At 47.7% G+C, this 20592-nt stretch overlaps 1 protein-coding gene across 2 annotated transcripts in view; it reads right to left on the bottom strand.

The window, feature by feature from the left end:
* The window catches only part of CAMK1 (calcium/calmodulin dependent protein kinase I), a 43987-nt gene that overhangs the window by 21284 nt on the left and 2111 nt on the right, over positions 1-20592 (bottom strand). The window contains exons 2-4 of one of the 2 annotated variants that reach the window (XM_080993093.1): positions 19683-19725; positions 11843-12013; positions 2356-2487 (exon numbers count right to left, since the gene is read on the bottom strand). In XM_080993093.1, the coding sequence (XP_080849219.1) occupies positions 2356-2487; positions 11843-11928 (218 nt within the window). In that variant the 5' untranslated portion in view covers positions 11929-12013; positions 19683-19725. The remainder of the gene's footprint in view (positions 1-2355; positions 2488-11842; positions 12014-19682; positions 19726-20592) is intronic. The other variant, XM_080993092.1, reaches the window with a different exon arrangement.

The raw sequence follows: 20592 nt of genomic DNA, 5'->3' as shown, positions 1-20592 counted from the left end.
CCATAAATAGTACAGTGGTACCTCGGGTTACATACACTTGAGGTTACAGACTCCGCTAACCCAGAAATAGTACAGTGGTACCTCGGGTTACATACACTTCAGGTTACAGACTCCGCTAACCCAGAAATAGTACAGTGGTACCTCGGGTTACATACACTTCAGATTACAGACTCCGCTAACCCAGAAATAGTACCTCAGGTTAAGAACTTTGCTTCAGGATGAGAACAGAAATCATGCTCCGGCGGCGCGGCAGCAACAGGAGGCCCCATTAGCTAAAGTGGTGCTTCAGTTTCAGGTTAAGAACGGACCTCCGGAACGAATTAAGTACTTAACCTGAGGTACCACTGTATTGTTATTGTGTGTGTGTGTGTATTTGTGGGGCAGTGGCCTGAGGCTGAGAGCAGTAGTTTGTTTAAGGGACCTCCAGAACAAATTAAGTTCTTAACCAGTGGTACCACTGTAGTCTGTTCTCCACCCCTGTACTTAGAGGATGGGAAGTGCAGGTTCCAACTCTGTAATGGAGACTCCAGATGTGGCAGCCACTTCTCCAGAATTTCCCTCTCCTGTGCTCGTGACAGAGGTCATAGATTAGTTGCCCTCGCTGAACATGAGAGAGTCACAGGAACGAGAACGTGGCATGCTCCGGGCACAAGGAGACACTGCGCATTGCCAACCAGCACTATTTTCAGAAAGGCTGATATCCCAGGCCCAGATATCAGTTGTAGGAAATTATGCGCCCATGGAGATGATGCAAAGAGCTGTTGACACGTGATCAGGCTGGCAGGCCAGATGTATGAGGGGAGAGATTCCCTGCACATAGGGCGCACTCATGCGCAGACCTCTCTGCAGCTGAAACCAAGGCACGCAGCATTAACTACTCCCATTGAGGTCACATTCAGATGAGCACTCACCTTATTTTTTTGCCAACAAACTTGGCTCACAGTCTCACTGGGCTCCTTCATTTTCAGCAGGCAGCAGTTATACCTTTTCAACCCTACCTATGCAGCCAGAAGAGCTGGAAACTTGCTTACTTTTTTTTAACGGAAAAATTTGGGATCCTGAATTCCAAGCCCAATACCAACATTCATTGCTTTTGCAGAACAAACAGTGATAGCTCGGTTTTCGAATCTCTCCGCTGACAAACGTTTCGCTTTTCGAATGCCGTAAACGCCAGAAGGAAATGCTTCCTTTTTCAAACAAGCCTCGGAAGTTGAACATGCCACACGGCTTCCGTATTGAGTTTACCGAATTGAGGCTTCCGTATTGAGTTTACCGAATTGAGGCTTCCGTATTGAGTTTTCCGAATTGAGGCTTCCGTATTGAGTTTACAGACATTTCAGAACTCTTCCAGTCTTCCAGAATGGATTACGTTCAAAAACTCAGGTACCACTGTATATACATTTTGCAAGAACAAAGCAAATGTGCATGGCTGTGCATGACATCCAGAACAAAGCCATTCTAAGCATAGGTTTTACATGTGGCCAAGCTGCAGACAAGAAGGTAACACCAACCCTGTTATGTATTGAAGTTCTCACCCTGGCCACCAGGGGTATCGTGTATATAGTTTTCACTCAGGTCCACGTCAGTTAATTTAGGCAGGAAACCCTGGGTTGCTGTTGTTACAATGTTGACAGCCGGCTGCCTATAAAAGCAGGCCGGCTGAGCTGCTCAGTTCCAACTTACAGTGGTACCTCGGGTTAAGTACTTAATTGGTTCCGGAGGTCCGTTCTTAACCTGAAACTGTTCTTAACCTGAAGCACCACTTTAGCTAATGGGGCCTCCTGCTGCCGCCGCGCCACCAGAGCACGATTTCTGTTCTCATCCTGAAGCAAAGTTCTTAACCTGAAGCACTATTTCTGGGTTAGCGGAGTCTGTAACCTGAAGCGTATGTAACCTGAAGCGTATGTAACCCGAGATACCACTGTACTTATAAAGAACTACTTGGAGAAATCTCTGTGTCGTCTGCTATGTCTATTTAATAAGCCCTTGCTAGCTCATACTGGTATTGACACTTGGAGAAGGAGCAGGAAGGAAGCAGAGCCTGCGAGGAAGTCATGTAGTCTACCAACATGTAGCTACTAAACGAACAGGAATAAGGAAGAAGGAAGATCAAGCTGCCTTTCTATTAGCCCACCCCACTGGTTCAGGTAGCTTATTGCAAGCGCCACTGCTTTGTTCTCAAAGCCACGCAAGAATGCCCTGGGGATGTGGGGGTAAGCAGGGAAGGTATGGCTGCTTCCACCTTGCTCCGCTTTCCAGGGACTGCTGGACGGGGTCACTGGACCAGAGTGGAGGACTTTTGATTTGACCCAGCAGTGGCTGTTCTCAAAGGGGACGAGAGGGAGCGCCACTCACTTGTGTAGCACAGCTATCTCATTCTCGATGCTGCTCTCCTTCCCTTCCAACACCTTCTTTGCGATGCACTTGATGGCTACCAGCTTCTGAGTCGACTTCTCTTCAGCCAGGACCACCTCGGAGAAGGCACCTCTGGAAAACAGAAGGGGAGGGGAGGGAAATGAGACGGTGGAGCAGGCCAGTCCAGCCCGGCAGGCGTGTCCCATTCTTAGCCAGGTATGCAGGCCCCCTAGTTCAGAGGGCCTGGGGGTTTCAAGGCCATTTCATAGAAGACACTCTCCAGTAGATGCAGGTGTGTATCAACAGGGGTGGCCCAAAGGTGATTATTAGGGTACACATGCCCACTTCCTTATTTATCGTTTTCATCTGGGGTCAGCACACGTTTATGCTGTGTACTGCCCAGAGATCTTCGGATGAAGGGTACAGTCATACCTCATGTTATGTCCGCTTCATGTTACATTCTTTCAGGTTATGTCCCGTGGCGACCCAGAAGTACTAGAAAGGGTTACTTCTGGGTTTCGCCACTCGTGCATGCACAGAAGCACAAAAATGATGTCACGCGCATGCGCAGAAGTGGCAAATCACAACCCGCGCGTGCGCAGGCGCGCCGCTGCAGGTTGCGCTCTTTTCATGTTGCGAATGGGCCTCTGGAACGGATCCTGTTTGCAACCAGAGGTACCACTGTAGTATACAAATTTTATAAATAAGAATAATAAAGTCAAGTGTTTTGGCTGGGGGAAATGACTGCGGATCTTGAAGAGTCATCCCTCCCCCCCCCTCACGATGCAGCAGACCCAAGCTTATTTTGGAATTCAGGGTTAGGGGTAGAGGGGGAGTTGTGTGAAAGTCAGTTGAGAGTTGGGAGTTGAAGAAGGAAGCGGGAGGAATAGTCTGTGGGTTGGTCGAGTTGTGTGGTGAGAGAGTGAGAGGAATTGTTAGGTGGAGTCAGATAGATAGATAGTTGGGATAATCATTTTGAAGTTGTTAGGAACGAATAAGGCAGTTAAGGAACTAAGATTAAGAAACTGCCAAGAAAAATTAACTGAAACCATAAGCTTGTTCATGCCTATAAAATAAACTTGATTTTTTGTTAATGTTACCAACTGACTGGACTCCGTGTGTACCCAAGGGAAACGGGTTGGTGGCAGCGAAGAACGCAATTACAGTGGTGGCACAGGGTCAATAGACCGTCAAACATCCGGGGGCCCTGTGTGATCGCCACAAAGGGGCATCTAGTTCCTTACATTTTCTGACCGAGATGTGTTTTAAAGCCACGTGCAAAATAAGGAACTTGTAAGCAACTTCAACGTCGTGCACAGGAATATGGCATGGATGGAGCTCCAAACAGCGAAAGCTATGGGGTGAAGCCAACTCATAAACACAGAGGGGGCGTGGGTGTGTACAGGCAAGGCCCCTGTCATCTTCTGACCTGACATCCTGCGAGCACCAGGCCCTCCCCATCACACCCAGCTGGATCTCTCACCCAGCCGCTGTCACCACAGCAACCTGCAGAATTTCAGCTATTTATAGGAGAGCATGTGAGAGATGGCACCGGGCTGGCAGGAGAGAATGTGCCAGGAAGAAAGGGGTGAGAGGAGGAAGGGAGGAAGCGCTGGGTAAAGAATTTGGGAGAATGCGCCAGGTAGGAAGAAGACAGAGACTGGGCACACTGTGTTCCAGCAAGGGAGGGGGTGAGTTTAAAAACAGAACCACGAAGGTTGCATCCGTGTAAAAGCAAATCTAGCCAAGTCTTCCAGGATCTACAGATGGATTAGAAAGGGAAAGGGATTCATAGCTTGGCACCCTGGCCGCTGTCCATGCTGCCTGGGAGTCGTAGTTCAGTGAAATCTGGGCAGCAGCAGGAGGGTGAAGATTGGGCTATAATAGGAGGAATTGCCATGGATTCCTGGTAAGGAGTGATATAGGATCTGGAGACAAGAGGAATGGCCCCTTCTACCTGAGCAGAGAGCTTCTAAAACCTGTATCTCTGTGGTGGTGTGTGCGCGCGCACACACACACAAACACACACACACACCCTATCCATCCTGGTTTCTTGGCTGGCCTTGGCTGTGCCACCTTCAGAATAAGAACACAAGCTGGCAAACAAAGGGCACTATCTATATTCCCCTCCCTGCTTATCGCCGGTTCTTGCGATTAGAGCCCTTTGGCTTTTCAGCCCCATCTAGGGCAGGGGATAAAAGAGGGCAGGGAAATGGCACAGTTTCAGAGCCGAATGGGCTCCGTCTCTGGCCAGGAAGGAAAGGGTTTGTTATCTCTACAAAGCGGCACTCGGGGCCTGAGCCAAGGAGAGATGGGGATAGGCAGGTTCTGAGGAATCAGCTGCTGCGAGGACAGACACAGTTCACAACCTGCAGCCCCCGTCCCCTCCATGGCACCATATGCCACTTGGCATATGCCAGTGAGCCCTGTTGCCCCGCCAGAGAATCTCCACCTGCCAGCTGCTTTTTATGGTCCAGGAAAATTCGTAGGAGGATAAGGCTATCGGTGGGTACACATGATAGGTACCTACTACCTCCACACAATCAGAGGAGGACCTGGATACCAGTTACGTACATATTTGCCCATCCAACTCAACACAAAGACTGGCAGCCGCTCCCCAGCGCTTCAAACAGAAGTCTTTCTCCTACCTGGATTGGCCAGGGGTTGAATTTGGGACCTTCTGTGGACTATGCAGAATAAGATAAATTAACAGGAAGGATTCAAAACCTGCGGGACCAGAGATTCTTAGAAGACTGGAGTAAATATACAAACTATTTGAAAAGTAATAGTAATGAACAGATTACGCTAGCAGGGTTGCAAGAAGTTTTGTAAGGAGGACGATTTGAAATATTGCATGAAAGACTATGAGGAGAATGATTAGTTAATGATAATTAAGAGTAATAGAGAAATTAAGAAATGTAGAATAAGTGATAAAGAATGAAAAATCATCAGAGTTGTTGACGGAAGTCTAAAACATTGTATAAGATAAGAAGTTATGTTATATGACTGTTGGAAATGATATGTTAAAAAATCTAATAAAAATGTGTGTGTGTATGTGTATATATATATATATATATATATATATATATATATATATAATTGGGACCTTCTGCATACAAGCAAATGCCCCAGCCCCTGAACTATGGCCCTTCCCTGAGTTGCTAGAGGAGCATCTTCAAGAGCAGGCTATTGCCCTCGCACCATGCTTGTGAGGTTCCCAGGCGCCTCTGACCGGCCACTGTGGGAAACGGGATGCTAGACCAGACCCTTCCTATTTTCTCGTGAAAAACAAAGTTACGCCACGTCATATGATGGCTTGCGAAACTTGCTGTCCAATCTGATTACTCCCACTTCCTCCTGACTCTACTAGCATAAGTCAACACCCTTCCCCCTCCCCCCAATTTAACAAACATAACAAAAATCTGACGCCACTGTTTTGCTTGCCATTATTCGGCATCATCGTTCCTTCCTAAGCATGCATTTTACCACTTTTTTAATCATCCTGGCTGAGAGTACCCCCTGCACACACACACCCCAAAAAAAGGGTTGCTAAAATATATTCAGGAGCTGACTAATCTGATTTAGGGATAAGTACATAAAAGGACACGGGTGGCACTGTGCGTTAAACCACAGAGCCTAGGACTTGCCGATCAGAAGGTCGGCGGTTCAAATCCCCACAACGGGGTGAGCTCCCATTGCTCGGCCCCAGCTCCTGCCAACCTAGCAGTTCGAAAGCACATCAAAGTGCAAGTAGATAAAAAGATACCGCTCCGGCGGGAAGGTAAACAGTGTTTCGGTGCGTTGCTCTGGTTCACCAGAAGTGGCTTAGTCATGCTGGCCACATGACCCGGAAGCTATACGCCGGCTTCCTCGGCCAATAAAGTGAGATGAGTGCCGCAACCCCAGAGTCGGTCATGACTGGACCTTGTGGTCAGGGGTCCCTTTACCTTTACCTAAAAGGAGGTTGTGACCCTGAAGCATTTGTTGTGCTAGCGCCCATTGCAGCAAAAGCAACTCAAGAGTTTTGTGGCACCTGAAAGATTAGCAAGTTTAGGGTGGTAGAAGCTTTCCTGGACTAAATCCCACCATCAGATGTGGTGGGAAGGGCTGGCCTCAGCTGGCAGGTGTGGATGCTTAGGAATGCAGATCAGGGGTAGAGCATGTGATGCTTTGCATGCAAAATTTCCCGGGATCAGCCCCTAGTGTCTCTAGATAAGGGCTGGGAGAGACCCCTGCCCGAAACCCTGAAGAGCTGCTGCCAGTTAGTGCTGACAATATGGTGCTAGATGACCTAGACTTTGTATGAAGCAGGTTCCTCTGGGTTTATGTATGAATATACAGAGGGGGTAGGGACGCGGGTGGCGCTGTGGGTTAAACCACAGAGCCTAGGACTTGCCGATCAGAAGGTCGGCGGTTCAAATCCCCGAGACTGGGTGAGCTCCCGTTGCTCGGTCCCTGCTCCTGCCAACCTAGCAGTTTGAAAGCACGTCAAAGTGCAAGTAGATAAATAGGTACCACTCTGGTGGGAAGGTAAATGGCGTTTCCATGCGCTGCTCTGGTTCGCCAGAAGCGGCTTAGTCATGCTGGCCACATGATCCGGAAGCTGTACGCCGGCTCCCTCGGTCAATAAAGCGAGATGAGCGCCACAACCCCAGAGTCGGCCACGACTGGACCTAATAGTCAGGGGTCCCTTTACTTTTACTTTACAGAGGGGGTGATAGGTGATATATTAGAGTCAAACGGCCTTGAAATGCACAAGGCAGAATCACAGAATTGTACAGTTGGAAGGGATCACGAGAGTCATCTAGTCTAACCTAAACGGCCTTGCTCCAGTATATCTGAAGGAGCGCCTCCACCCCCATCGTTCAGCCCGGACACTGAGATCCAGTGCCGAGGGCCTTCTGGCGGTTCCCTCATTGCGAGAAGCCAAGTTACAGGGAACCAGGCAGAGGGCCTTCTCAGTAGTGGCGCCCGCCCTGTGGAACGCCCTCCCTTCAGATGTGAAGGAAATAAGCAGCTATCTTATCTTTAAAAGACATCTGAAGGCAGCCCTGTTCAGGGAAGTTTTTAATGTGTGACATTTTAATGTTTTTTTAATCTTTGTTGGAAGCCACCCAGAGTGGCTGGGGAAACCCAGCCACATGGGCGGGGTACAAATAATAAATTATTATTATTATTATTACCCCCTGCAATGCAGGAATATTTTGCCCAAGAACCCATGACCCTGAGATTAAGAGTCTTGTGCTCTATTGACCGAGCTGACAGAGCAGAAAGGGCAGTCCGTGCCAATTCCACATAAGAGCCAAACCACACTTTTTAAAAAGGATGCTTAAGATGGCCTCTTAAGGAGAGGTTTGATGGGGAACTAGAGTGAGAACCCCATCCGGACAGACAGCACATTCTGCTTCAGGTCCCTGCATGGCTACTTTTCCTTCAAAACACAAGTGACCAGACTGAGCCTCCTCTTAAAGACACCTGAATGGGTCATTTGGCACTAAAATGGACGCAAGATAAAACACGGTGCCTGTCTGTGGCAACAGTAATCTAAACAAGTAACTTAGGGAGGGTGGCATGACTTGTCACACGGAGGCCTGCAGGAGAAGAACCCCACAGGGATTGTGAGGAACCAGAGAAGTTTTCCTGCAGAGATTGGACGGTGGTGACCTCTGCGAGAGCTCTCACCTTCTAATCCTTTCTGTAATTAACACATTAATCCCGCTTAGGTGTCTTAGCCAGTCTCGGGTGCTGGCCTCCTTTTACTTTGCAAGCCAGCCAGTCTGAGCTCCTTTGCTGCCAGGCTGCTCCACCTGAGGTGTCAAACACAGTCCTTGACCACAGGTTCATTGCCCTTTATGAAGGGCTAAGGTTCATTGCCCTTTATGAAGGGGGAAGGTTGGAGAGAGAGAGAGAGAGAGAGAGAGAGAGAGAGAGAGAGGGAGAAAGGGCTGAGATCTGCCCGCAGACTGTCTCACCAGAGTGGTGCATGCTCTACTTATCTCTCGCTTGGACTACTGCAATGTGCTCTATGTGGGGCTACCTTTGAAGGTGACCCGGAAACTACAACTAATCCAGAATGCGGCAGCTAGACTGGTGACTGGGGGCAGCTGCTGAGACCACATAACACCGGTCTTGAAAGACCTACATTGGCTCCCAGTACGTTTCCAAGCACAATTCAAAGTGTTGGTGTTGACCTTTAAAGCCCTAAACGGCCTCAGCCCAGTATACCTGAAGGAGTGTCTCCACTTCCATCGTTCTGCCCGGACACTGAGGTCCAGCGCCGAAGGCCTTCTGGCAGTTCCCTCATTGCGAGAAGCAAAGCTACAGGGAACCAGGCAGAGGGCCTTCTCGGTAGTGGCGCCTGCCCTGTGGAACGCCCTCCCATCAGATGTCAAAGAGATAAACAACTACCTGACATTTAGAAGACATCTGAACGCAGCCCTGTTCAGGGAAGTTTTTAATGTGTGACATTTTAATGTATTTTTAAACTTTGTTGGAAGCCACCCAGACCCAGAGTGGCTGGGGAAGCCCAGCCAGATGGGCAGGGTACAAATAATAAATTATTCTTCTTCTTCTTATTATTATTATTAATAATAATAATAATAATAATAACTGAGCTACGCAGTGCAGTGGCGTAGCGTGGGTTGTCAGCACCCGGGGCAAGGCAAGTAATTTGCGCCCCCTAACCCGTGGATTTTAGCACTCGAGGTAGGGGCAGAGAGCTGCGAGTGTGAGCGCCCCCCCCCCAGATGTTGCGCCCAGTGCGGCTGGCCCCCCCTGCACCCCCCACACTACGCCACTGACGCAGTGATCTCAGTTCTGGTCCTGACAGCAAATTCCTGAACCAAGCGTGTGCTCTGTGGCACCTTAACTCTTGATTCAAAGATGCCCTGTGCCATCATCTTGCATCCACCCCTGGTTTGTAGATCTTGAAGTTCTTTCCTCTGCCCTACATGAACCACCACCACCAGTTGACTTGAACATATTATAAAAGGGCTTACCTTCTTGCCCAGGGTTTCCCCCGACCCATAAGATTGGATAGTGATGTATGGAAGTGAGAGCTGGACCATAAAGAAGGCTGATCGCCAAAGAATTGATGCTTTTGAATTATGGTGCTGGAGGAGACTCTTGAGAGTCCCATGGACTGCAAGAAGATCAAACCTATCCATTCTGAAGGAAATCAGCCCTGAGTGCTCACTGGAAGGATGGATCCTTAAGCTAAGGCTCCAATACTTTGGCCACCTCATGAGAAGAGAAGACTCCCTGGAAAAGACCCTGATGGTGGGAAAGATGGAGGGCACAAGGAGAAGGGGACAACAGAGGACGAGATGGTTGGATAGTGTTCTCAAAGCTACCAACATGAGTCTGACCAAACAGCAGGAGGCAGTGGAAGACAGGAGTGCCTGGCGTGCTCTGGTCCATGGGGTCACGAATAGTCGGACACGACTAAACAACTAAACAACAACAACAACTGCATACACAGCACACACCATATATCTATCTATCTATCCATATATAGATATCGATATTGATATAGATATATACAAATAGAGATAGATAGATATAATGTAATATATAATGTAAAGCAATTTAAAAAGGCTTTTAAATAAATAAAACACACCCACACCCAATTATATTTCTCAAGCACAAAGTCTTTCTATCCTTGCCTTATATCACAACCATGTTGGAAGAAAATATGGACACATATAAGGAAGTGGGGGACAGGGTGGGGAGAGAGAAAGGCTTTCTTTTTGTTTCTCGCCCAACAGAAAAGTTCATTCATTTCTTCTGCTGTTGCTCATGAAGACCGCATAGATAGCTGAGTTGCTTTGCATCCAATGGTACTGGAGAAAGGAGAGGCTGAAAATAGCTACCTAGATAACAGAGAGCCCTCGCCACTTGCCAGACCTGAGCCTTGAAAACCTTAAGGTAGTGCCTGTGAGCATGTGCTACCTGAGGTAAAAACCCCTCCTTTCAAAAAATAAAAAATAGGGTACTATTGACTGGCCACATACTTCAGCAGCAGCCCAGGTCTCCTGTCAATATTGACGGAGCCCTGTGCTAATATTTGAGGCCACAGGTTTCCAAAGCGTATTCGCCACCTGTTGGCCCAGCCTTGGTACAAATACAAGGCGGAGTGTGCCCAGCGGTTTAGGATGGGGCAGGGGAGAAGACACTTGTCACTAATGGAGCCTGTACCCTGCATCTCACCCTACACCTGGCTCCTACATTTTAGACAGTCTCCTACTGGGGCATGAGAAGTTAAGAACCAAAGAGGAGCCCCTGCTGGTGTGGCACCATGTTCTCATGGCAGGAAGTCCCCAAACAGGAAATGAGATATCAGCCAGCTTCCCCTGCTCAAGTGGAACACAAGGCAGAAATCAATAAGAAGCAGCAGCAGCCTCATGGACTCCTAACACATTTTTCAAAAACTGATCAGATAAACAATACTAGGGTTATTATCTCTGATGGGTGTAGCACAAAATATAAGGAAGTGGTTGTGTTTAGATATCATTATAAGCCATGGTTTATCTCGACAAGAACGGGCCTAACATTCCCTGTTCTCTTCATGTGCTCTCTTCCTCATCCAGCATAGCCGAGAGAAGACGAATAGAGGCCTCTAATTTCAATTCGCCACAATCACTGTTATGCTCCAACCCTAAACTGTGGCTAATCTTAACGATGGCTTGGTGAAACGAGACAGCTTCGTAAGCTATTGCTTGAAGTTGGGTGGTTTCAAACAAACCATAGCTAAGGTTAGGCACAAGATGTGGTTAATAAAATTAAAAAAGCAGGCACAAAATATTCCAAGCCCCTTCTTGCAGCTGTGCCAGAGGAGAAGCATGAGGCCCCAGGGGAGAGTAGACTCACTCCCACCACAGTAAACCATGGCAACCAGTGTGACTCTGAAGCATTTTTTAATTCCTGTTTCATGTAGACAAGGTCAATTAGCTTAGGCTAACAGCCTTGGAATCTTGATGATAGAAAACAAGCTCTTAGAACATCAGCTGCCAGCATCTACTGCTAGGAGATTTGCAGAAGGTACACAAGGGTCCTTCCAATTGTTTAATAACAGAAAGAACAACAAAGGCACCCTCTTCCCGAAAATGAAGAAAACTAAAATGAAGAAAACAAGCTGCTATTCTGAACCTGGCTCGAGTTGATGGGCCTTGAGGTTTCCATGAAAATAAAGTACTGTAAATCCCCTGCCTTAGAGGATCAGCCCTCACCCAGATATCCCTAATAACCACATGGCTGTGTGGTGTAGTGGTTAGGGTGCCAGCCTAGGACCTGGGAGACCAAGAATCAAACCCCACTCATCGCTGAAGATGGTGACCTTGGGACAGCCACTGCCTATCAACCTAACCTACTTCACAGGGTTGTCGTGGGGATTAAATGGGGGGGGGGGAGAACTACGAGCACCAATTTAAGCTTTCCTTGAAGAAAAAGGTAGGATGTAAATGCAATAAACAAATGAACAACGACTCACGTGCCCAGCACCTCCCGGAATTCATAGATCTCCCGGATATCTTCCGCTCGTTTCTTCCAACTGGGCTCCTCCTCTTCCAAGGGCATGGCTCTTATTGGGCTGAACCTCTGGGCTGCCCTATGCCCAGCTGTCCCAGAGCAGAGGGGCAGGCAGGTGGAGCAAACTCAGGGCCTAGAGAGGAAGAACAGGGATATCGGCATTAGAACAGGACCGCAAAGTAGCTACTACTATGCCATAAGATCCACTGTCCTGTAATAGCACATATGAGCTACTGATGAAGCCCAGGATGGCGAAACAAGGCCTATATTCCGGAAATCCTTGTCTTAGACTCTGTGAAAGGATTCTGTGGAACTGCTACAACCTTTCATGTGGATTGTTTGGACCTTATGAACAGACAGGTGGAATAGACACTACAGTGGTACCTCAGGTTAAGTACTTAATTCATTCTGGAGGTCCGTTCTTAACCTGAAACGGTTCTTATCCTGAAGCACCACTTTAGCTAATGGGGCCTCCTGCTGCTGCCACGCCGCCGGAGCATGATTTCTGTTCTCATCCTGAAGCAAAGTTCTTAACCCGAGGTACTATTTCTGGGTTAGCGGAGTCTGTAACCTGTAGCATCTGTAACCTGAAGCATATGTAACCCGAGGTACCACTGTATTACACGGATAGACCTTATGCATGAACTGACTAGAGAATGATCTGATCCACTGGGTCTTCTGCTTTGTTCGTTTGTTGAACTTTATGAGTTACTTCCGTTGAAATTTATGATTTGATACATGAATAGTATACCTTATTTATCTAAGAACACAGCCGGTTACGTCTCGTGTGTTTACTGAATCTTCCTGGAGCTTAGCACTGCCTAGGAGGAGAGCAAACGAGGCCAACCCGAGTGTTGCAGGAGTGTTACATATTCAGTTTGGTTCTGCTCATCCCATGCATATGAAGGAAGAGAGTTCACCTGCCTCCCTCCGGCAGAAGGCTCTCACACTGTTCAGCTGCTCAGCATCAACAAAACTGGGATCCGGAACCCAAGATGTACCACAGCCTTCCCCAGCCAGATGTTTCGGCCTACCGTTTTCTGTCAGCCCCAGAAACCATTGCTGGTGCTCAGGACTGATGCAGTCTAAAACATCTGGAGGTCACCAATGTCCAGGAAGGCTGCTATATCATCTTTGGTGAAGCAGCTCATTTTAAAATTAGCTGGTTTACAAAGGTACCTCAGAATTCAGATTATAGAGTCCCGTCCCCCCCAAGGCTTAGCCCAAGGGTCTGCAACGTAGTGCTCTCCCTCTGGATGTCTCTGGTCTCCAGTTCTCATCATCACTGACCCTGGGCCTTGCTGGCTCTAGGGCTGATGGGAGTTGATAATCCAGCAACATCTTGAGAGAGGCACCATATTGGCTCCCCCTGGCAAAGTCTTTCAAGGAGGGGGCAGTGGGGTGGGGTGGGGTACAATGGCCAGACACAAGGGCTTCTTTCGCTTCAGCTCATCTCGCCCTCCCTCTTCCCCATTCCTCTTCACTTTTGTGCCCTTCAGCATATTGCTCAGGCTTTTAAGCCTGTTTGGTAACATTGCGGCTGTCGCCATGACAACAGCTGTAGCTCCTGCAACACCGAAAACACAGCTCCTTCCTCTGCCTCAACCTCCATCTCCCAAGGGGCCAGGCTTGCCCCTACTTTTGCACACTCATGCGCAACACACAAACACACACACCCTCAAAGCAGCCTTCTCCAACCTCATGCCCTCTAGATATGATTTGGAGTGCAACTTCTCCTCAGAAAACATCTAAGTTGGCAATGGCTGACTTAGGGCCTAGCCTTCGTGCTGCGATGTGAGCTACCGTGTTCAACTTTAAAGCGAGCAGCATTTGGAGGTTTCCGGAAAGGCTAAGCAGGAGGGTGCCCATTTCACTTGAAAGACTTACTCTGGGCTCATCCACATTCCCACTTGCCCTGTGCCCTGAGTGGTTTTCCGCTTCCGCCCGCACCTTTCCCACAGAAAACCCATCATTTAGTGCTAAATCGGAGCAAACGTCAATCCGGAGAAAACCCGAATTGCCATTTGCTCTGACTGAGTGCTAAAGAGCAGCTTTCTCTGAGGGAAAACAGTGGGAGCGGAGGAGGAAGTGTGGACAAGGCCTCTGATTCACTTCTGCTCCTTATGCCTGATGCTGAAGACAAGGGCTGCCTCCAGAACGTCAGTCTTTTCAGGGTGGGATTTCCATCACATCAGGCACTTGGGTTTGCGCACTTGAAGCGGACTAAAACGTTCCATGACTCTGGCGCAATAAACTCACTTGTTAAAGATTGGCCTTTTTTGCTGTTAGGAAAGTGATGGGAAAGACATTAATGGGAAGCCGCACAAGCAATTCAAGGTGAAAATGGATCCCTGCAAACAAATCAGTTCAATAAAGACTGGGCATTTTCTAATGTCTGCTTCGCACAAGCAAATCAGGATTAATGCTCAACAAACATGTTGCCTGGAGGAGATCTAGGTTATCAGTCAAAACACAATAAAATCTACTGGGTTGCAGCCAATTGAGGCTGTGTACACACTAATACCTTAAAAGCACATTTAAGGTACAGTCTTTACCTCAGAGAATTCTGGGCACTGTCATTTACCCCTCACAGGGTTACAATTCCCAGCTGCCCTTAACAAACTACAGTACCCATAATTCTTCGAGGGGAAAGAATGTGCTTTGAATGTGCTCTAAAAAATATAGTGGATAATGCAGCCTACGTTGTACTCGGAGGAAGCCTACTGAAATTAATGGACCTAAATTAGTCATACCCACTCATTCCCAAGCGCCTACTCAAAGTATGATTTAACGCTGGATGCGATCTACCGTTCGCAAACATTTTAAGAAGAGAATTACGTAATGCTGTTCCCTTCCTCCAAAGGAAGGCCACATTCACCCGAGTCATGTGAGGCCACCTGAAGTTCCTCTTGGCTTTGTTTTCTGAAGTGAAAACAGCTCTGCTCACTGTAGCAGACAGAAGCACATCGGGGGGAGGAAGTCAAATCTTATTTCTGTAGCATTCACCCAGTCAAATGGGGTTAGGATGTTCGTCCTCTTATTTTTTTAAGAGAACATTTGTACCCCTGTTCTCTTCCCGGTTTAGGTCTTCTCTCCCTCCCTGGGAAAGTTGGCATGTTAGGGATTGAGAGGGAAGGTGACGCTACTTTATCCTTCTCCAATTGTCAGAGTCTCTGAATATCAGTTGCTGAAAACAGTAAGAGGGGAAGGGGCGCTTGTGCTCAGGTCTTGCTTGTTGGCTTCCCAGAGGTTGGGAGAACAAGATGCTGGAATAGATGGACCACTTGGCCTGATGTCAGCAGGCCTGTTCTTGGGCCACTCTTGTCATACGATGCTGGGGTTGATGCAAGTGGTAGTCCAAAACATCTTTCTGGAAGGCACTAGGTTGGTGAAGGCTGTGCTATGTTGTCTTTCCACAAGGGGGGAAGAAAGGTTTGTTAAAAGCACAGGGAAGCATTCAAAACATGCAATTCTGAACTGGTACAGTGAAACCTCGGTTTTCAAGCATCTCGGAAGCCAAACGTTTCGGTTTTCGAACGCCAAAAACCTGGAAGTACAGTGGTACCTCAGGTTAAGAACTTAATTTGTTCCGGAGATCCGTTCTTAGCCTGAAACTGTTTTAACCTGAGACACCACTTTAGCTAATGGGGCCTCCCGCTGCCGCTGTGCCACCGCCGTGCGATTTCTGTTCTCACCCTGAAGCAAAGTTCTTAACCCGAGGTACTATTTCTGGGTTAGTGGAGTCTGTAACCTGAAGCACCTGTAACCTGAGGTACCACTGTAATTGCTTCTGTTTTCAAACGCACCTCAGAAATCGAACGGCTTCTGAGGCACGTTTTCAATTTTCTCAACTGAATTTTCTGACCACCCACTGCGCTTCAGTTGTTGAACATTTTGGAAGTTGAACGGTCTTCCAGAATGGATTACATTCGACAACCAAGGTTCCACTGTACCACTTCAGGGGGTCTGTACCATGAGTCTTTCTTTAATACGTTGTCTGGCTCTGGGTGGACAACACAGGTGTTAAAGAGGCAAGAGGACCCGAGGCAGCTCACGAAATAAATGAAAACAGATATAACTAAGAACATATACAAGAAATATGAATACTAGGAAGCAATTGAATAAGTAACCCTATTTAAAAGCACTGAGAACACTTAAGAAAAATAAAAGTATAACACCACACGCCTCTGAAGACCCTACCACAACAGACAATTAGTGGCCGAGAGGCCTTCGGAACAAGAAAAGAAAAAGAGTATTTCCCTGCCAGGAAAAGGACAGCAGAGAGGGAGAGAGAGAGAGAGAGAGAGCACCAGGTTATCCTGTCATAGAAGGGCATTGCACAATCGGAAAGCAGTTGCCAAGAAGGCCCTCTCTTGTGTCATAAATCCAAACAGGGTGTAACTGTCACCATGGCCAGAGCAGACATCTCCAGGAACAGGCGGAGCTGGCGCACTAGTTTTAAATGTGCCCACATGCTCCTGGTAGTCTGCGCAACTGATATAACTGCCTGCGAACTTCAAGGATTGGAGTCACTGCCTTTCCACACTACCTACAATCAGGTCAGCTGTTCATTGATGGAGCTGCATCCATTATGTTCGTTGATGGAAGTGCTAAGGAATTCTAACAAACAACAAAACCAGTGAAGTTTTGAAATCAATTGTTAAAAGCAGTGCAGTTTTTGAAAGGTTCAGTCTGCCATCTTGGGACAAAATGGTACCCAACTGTATCCAATTCCAGACCAAAAAACTGTTCCTTGATCCCAGGAACCACTGTGGAAAATTTGATTAAGATACCCTTTGTTATTTGAAAATTTAACAAACTGGGGGGGGGGGGGCAGAGAGAGAGAGAGAGAAGCAGAAGAAATAAATAAATAAATGAGAGAAAGAAAAATAAATAATATATGAACAACAAAAAACCATCAGCTCACATTAAGCATGCAATAACCGTAAGTGCATCCTTAGTTAAACATATACGTTAATATAAGCCCTCCAAAGGTTCAAATAGGTATCTACATGAAACCGATGTGTACAAGAAATACGTTCAAATGTAGCCACAATATCTTAAGAGGTGTGCAAATGCACAGAGAAACAACTTTCCAAAATATATTGTTAGGAGTTTTTGAGTGCTGGACACCCTAAATTCCTGGATTCAGTAAATGTTAGAATTTAATCAATGCTTGGAGTGTTAAAACTGGATGCCAGACACTGGATTTAGCAAGTATTACAATATGAGCCAGGACAGCTTCCCGTGGCAGGAAATTGCCTGGGAGACGAGCCATTAAGAAGAACAAAGGAAAGGTAACGAGCCATTCGGAAAGCCAAAGCAGAGTTCAAAGTAAAGTTTCAGAACTGGCTGTGAGGTGCCTTAGGGGGGAAAGGTTGCAGTCTGTAAAAGTCAGCAAGTTGCCGAGAACCACAGCTGGTGTCTTTTTGAATCCAAGGCTACCACTAGGGGAGAAGCAAGACTCTCTTGGAGTGTCGATGCTGGGAGGCCCTGCGTTGTAGGATCAGGTTGCATCATATCATAAAGACACTGTAGACGCCGCTGTGCCTCGTTCCCAAAAAGAAACCCGGACCTTGAGTAAGCAGGCCCGGAACCCCGGGGATCTCACACTACTCAGAGATAGGTCCAGTCGCGGACGACTCTGGTGTTGTGCGCTCATCTCGCTTTGCTGGCCGAGGGAGCCGATGTTTGTCCGCAGACAGTTTTTCCACGTCATGTGGCCAGCATGACTAAGCCGCTTCTGGTGAACCAGAGCAGTGCACGGAAACGCCGTTTACCTTCCCGCCAGAGTGGTAGCTATTTATCTACTTGCACTTTGACGTGCTTTCGAACTGCTAGGTGGGCAGGAGCAGGGACTGAGCAACAGGAGCTCACCCCGTCGCAGGGATTTGAACCGCCGACCTTTTGATCGGCAAGCCCTAGGCTCTGTGGTTTAACCCACAGCGCCACCTGCTATGTTGGAGGCAAAATGCCTCTGAATAACAAAGATGGGGTTCACAAGTGGGGAGAATGTTGTTGCACGCCTGTCCTGCACGGGGGCTTCACAAGGGCACCTAGTTGTCTACTGTGACGACAGAATGCTGAGCTACATGGGACATTGGTCTGATCCAGCAATTCTAACTGCTTCCCAGCCAGATCCAGACCCACACCAATGCTGTCCAAACTGCAGAGGGACTGCCCTCTAATAACAGGGATGCAGAACTTTTTTCCACATGTTCTTGTTGGACTGCAACTCCCAACCAGGTCTAGCTAGCATGGTCAGTAGTCAGGGGTGATTTTAGTGAGTCGTTCCTAATCTCTTTCTTCATCATATAGCCAGGCTTCTCCCACCTGGGCAGAAATATTTGCGTCAAGGCTATTGTTAAAAACGGCAACATTCACAGCCCATTTTACATCAGCCTGCATTTAGATGAATTGACACATGATGCCATCAAATGACACTTCCTCCTACCAGAAGAAACAGCAGCACTATGCCGCAGGCAACCTAAGTGCGGAATCATCCAACCGAGATAGCTAAGTGCCAAAATGCAACTCTGAAACGCAAGCCAAGCGCAGCACCTACAGAGCTTAACATGGAAGGGCCGGGTCTGGTGTTCATGAGTCAGTGTTGTATAATTGCAGATTCCTCTTCACAAAACTGCCTGGAGTTGAAGCCTACATCCGTGGTCAGCATATTATTATTATTATTATTATTATTATTATTATTAGTCCCATGTTGACTTGAGCAAGTGCTGAAGGACCAACATACTGGTTCCGCTCCCATTGCACAGTGGAAATGTCTCAGTCTCTCCCAACGTGTGCTTGTGTCCATGTGCAAAAAGTCTGGGGGAAATGGATTTGTTGTACTAGGGTGAAACAGTGGTTTACTTTGCTTTAACTGCACAAACCTAAGTTTTGGGTATGAGTTTGAATCCCTCCTGCAAAACAGAGACAGCTTGAAGGCAGCCTGCCTAGGATGCAGGCAAATCCAGGATGCTCTCATAGGGTGAGGGATATGTAATGTGTTAAATCACCTGGTCCTGCCATGCCAAGGCACCGGCAAAGGCAAGAGAGTTCTCCCCTTCTGCACGATAGTTAATTACAGTGGTACCTCATGTTACATTCGCTTCAGGTTACACATGCTTCAGGTTACAGACTCCGCTAACCCAGAAATAGTGCTTCTTAACCTGAATAATAAGGATAAGAACAGAAATTGTGCTCCAGCGGTGCGGCGGCAGCAGGAGGCCCCATTAGCTAAAGTGGTGCTTCAGGTTAAGAACAGTTTCAGGTTAAGAACGGACCTCTGGAACGAATTAAGTACTTAACCCAAGGTACCACCGTACAACTGTTTTGCACGCTTCTTGGCTTTCACATAACAGAGAGCAGGTGAGGTGCATAAGAAGGGGATAACCCTGCAACTCTCTGGATCAAACCTCTGTGTGTGTGGGCGCATGTGTGTGTGTGTGAGAGAGAGAGAGAGATGAGAGAGGGAGCGCTTTTCAATTTTGCTGTTGATCACTCTGGGGAGGAAGAGGTTAAGGAGAAAACAGTACACATGCCCAGGGAATGCAAAGAGACACCACTGGGTCAGAGATCTTGCTGCAGGGGGCCGGAGGGGACAAACTGGGATCTCAGGCTGCCAGTTGACCAACCGCTACCTTTAAGCAAGAGTATTGCAGCACTTTAAAGACTATCAAGCTTTATTATGGTATAAACGACCATGGAGTAAAGTCCGCTTCATCAGGCTTTACATTAGGTAAAGTAAGAAAGACAAGGCAAGCCAGACAACCAGGGCTTCTTTTCCCCCAGCCAGAACTCACCGGAACTCAGTTCTGGCACATCTCAGGTGGTGAGAGGTTGTCACTATAAGAGAACAAGAGAGGAGTTCGTGGTGAGTTCCGGCACCTCTTTTTCTAGCAAAACAGCACTGCAGGCAACTAAATACAGCTTTGCATACGAAGAAATGGCAGGTGGGCAGCGACAACTGATGGAAAAGGTGCCAGTCATGAAGGTGTCACAGGACTCTGGGTTTGGCTTTGCTCCAACAGACTAGCACGGCTGCTGCCTGCCTGGAAATTCATACCCTACAAGCTGCTACAAGGTTAAGAGACAAGGACCTGGCTTCTCTGAACGGCAGCCGCTCTGTAAGGTCTCAGGCGGGACCCTACTACCTGACATTTTTAAAAAAAGAAAGAAACTGGAGTTGCAGGGGATTGAAGAACGCAAGGACTTTAATATGGAACTACAGACTCCGCTTCCCTTGTAGCTACTCTACTGCATCCCCATCCCAGGGATGTGAAACCTGTGGCCCAGCAGATGATGTTGCACTTCCATGAGCCACAGTAAACATGGACAACGGGGTGAAAACGGAGTTGTAATTCAACAACGTCTTGGGCTTCCCATCAGATCCCCCTGTATTTTCAGACCAAGCCACAGGGGAAGGCCAGAGACGTCAATAAACTCTCCATCGAAACCTTTGTATCTGGTAAATGGAGCGCTGCATACGCAGAAGAGGCAGGCAGGAAGAGACTCAGCGCTACCCAAGGCAAATGCCATCATCGCAGGGATGTAAACAGATAGGCGCACACCCCTCTACAGAACCAGGCATAGGGGTCATCTACACAGATACACACAGAGCCAGTGATAATGCAATATTCTAGACCAACACACACACCCCCCTCACGTGCCCCATTTGCCCACCAATTGCAGCATTCGTGCTAATTGTTTGCA

Source organism: Podarcis pityusensis (assembly GCF_964106645.2).
Source record: "Podarcis pityusensis genome assembly, chromosome: 2".
Taxonomy (NCBI): Eukaryota; Metazoa; Chordata; class Lepidosauria; order Squamata; family Lacertidae; genus Podarcis; species Podarcis pityusensis.
Note: the sequence above shows the minus strand (reverse complement) of the source record. Positions and strands in the feature narration are given on the sequence as shown.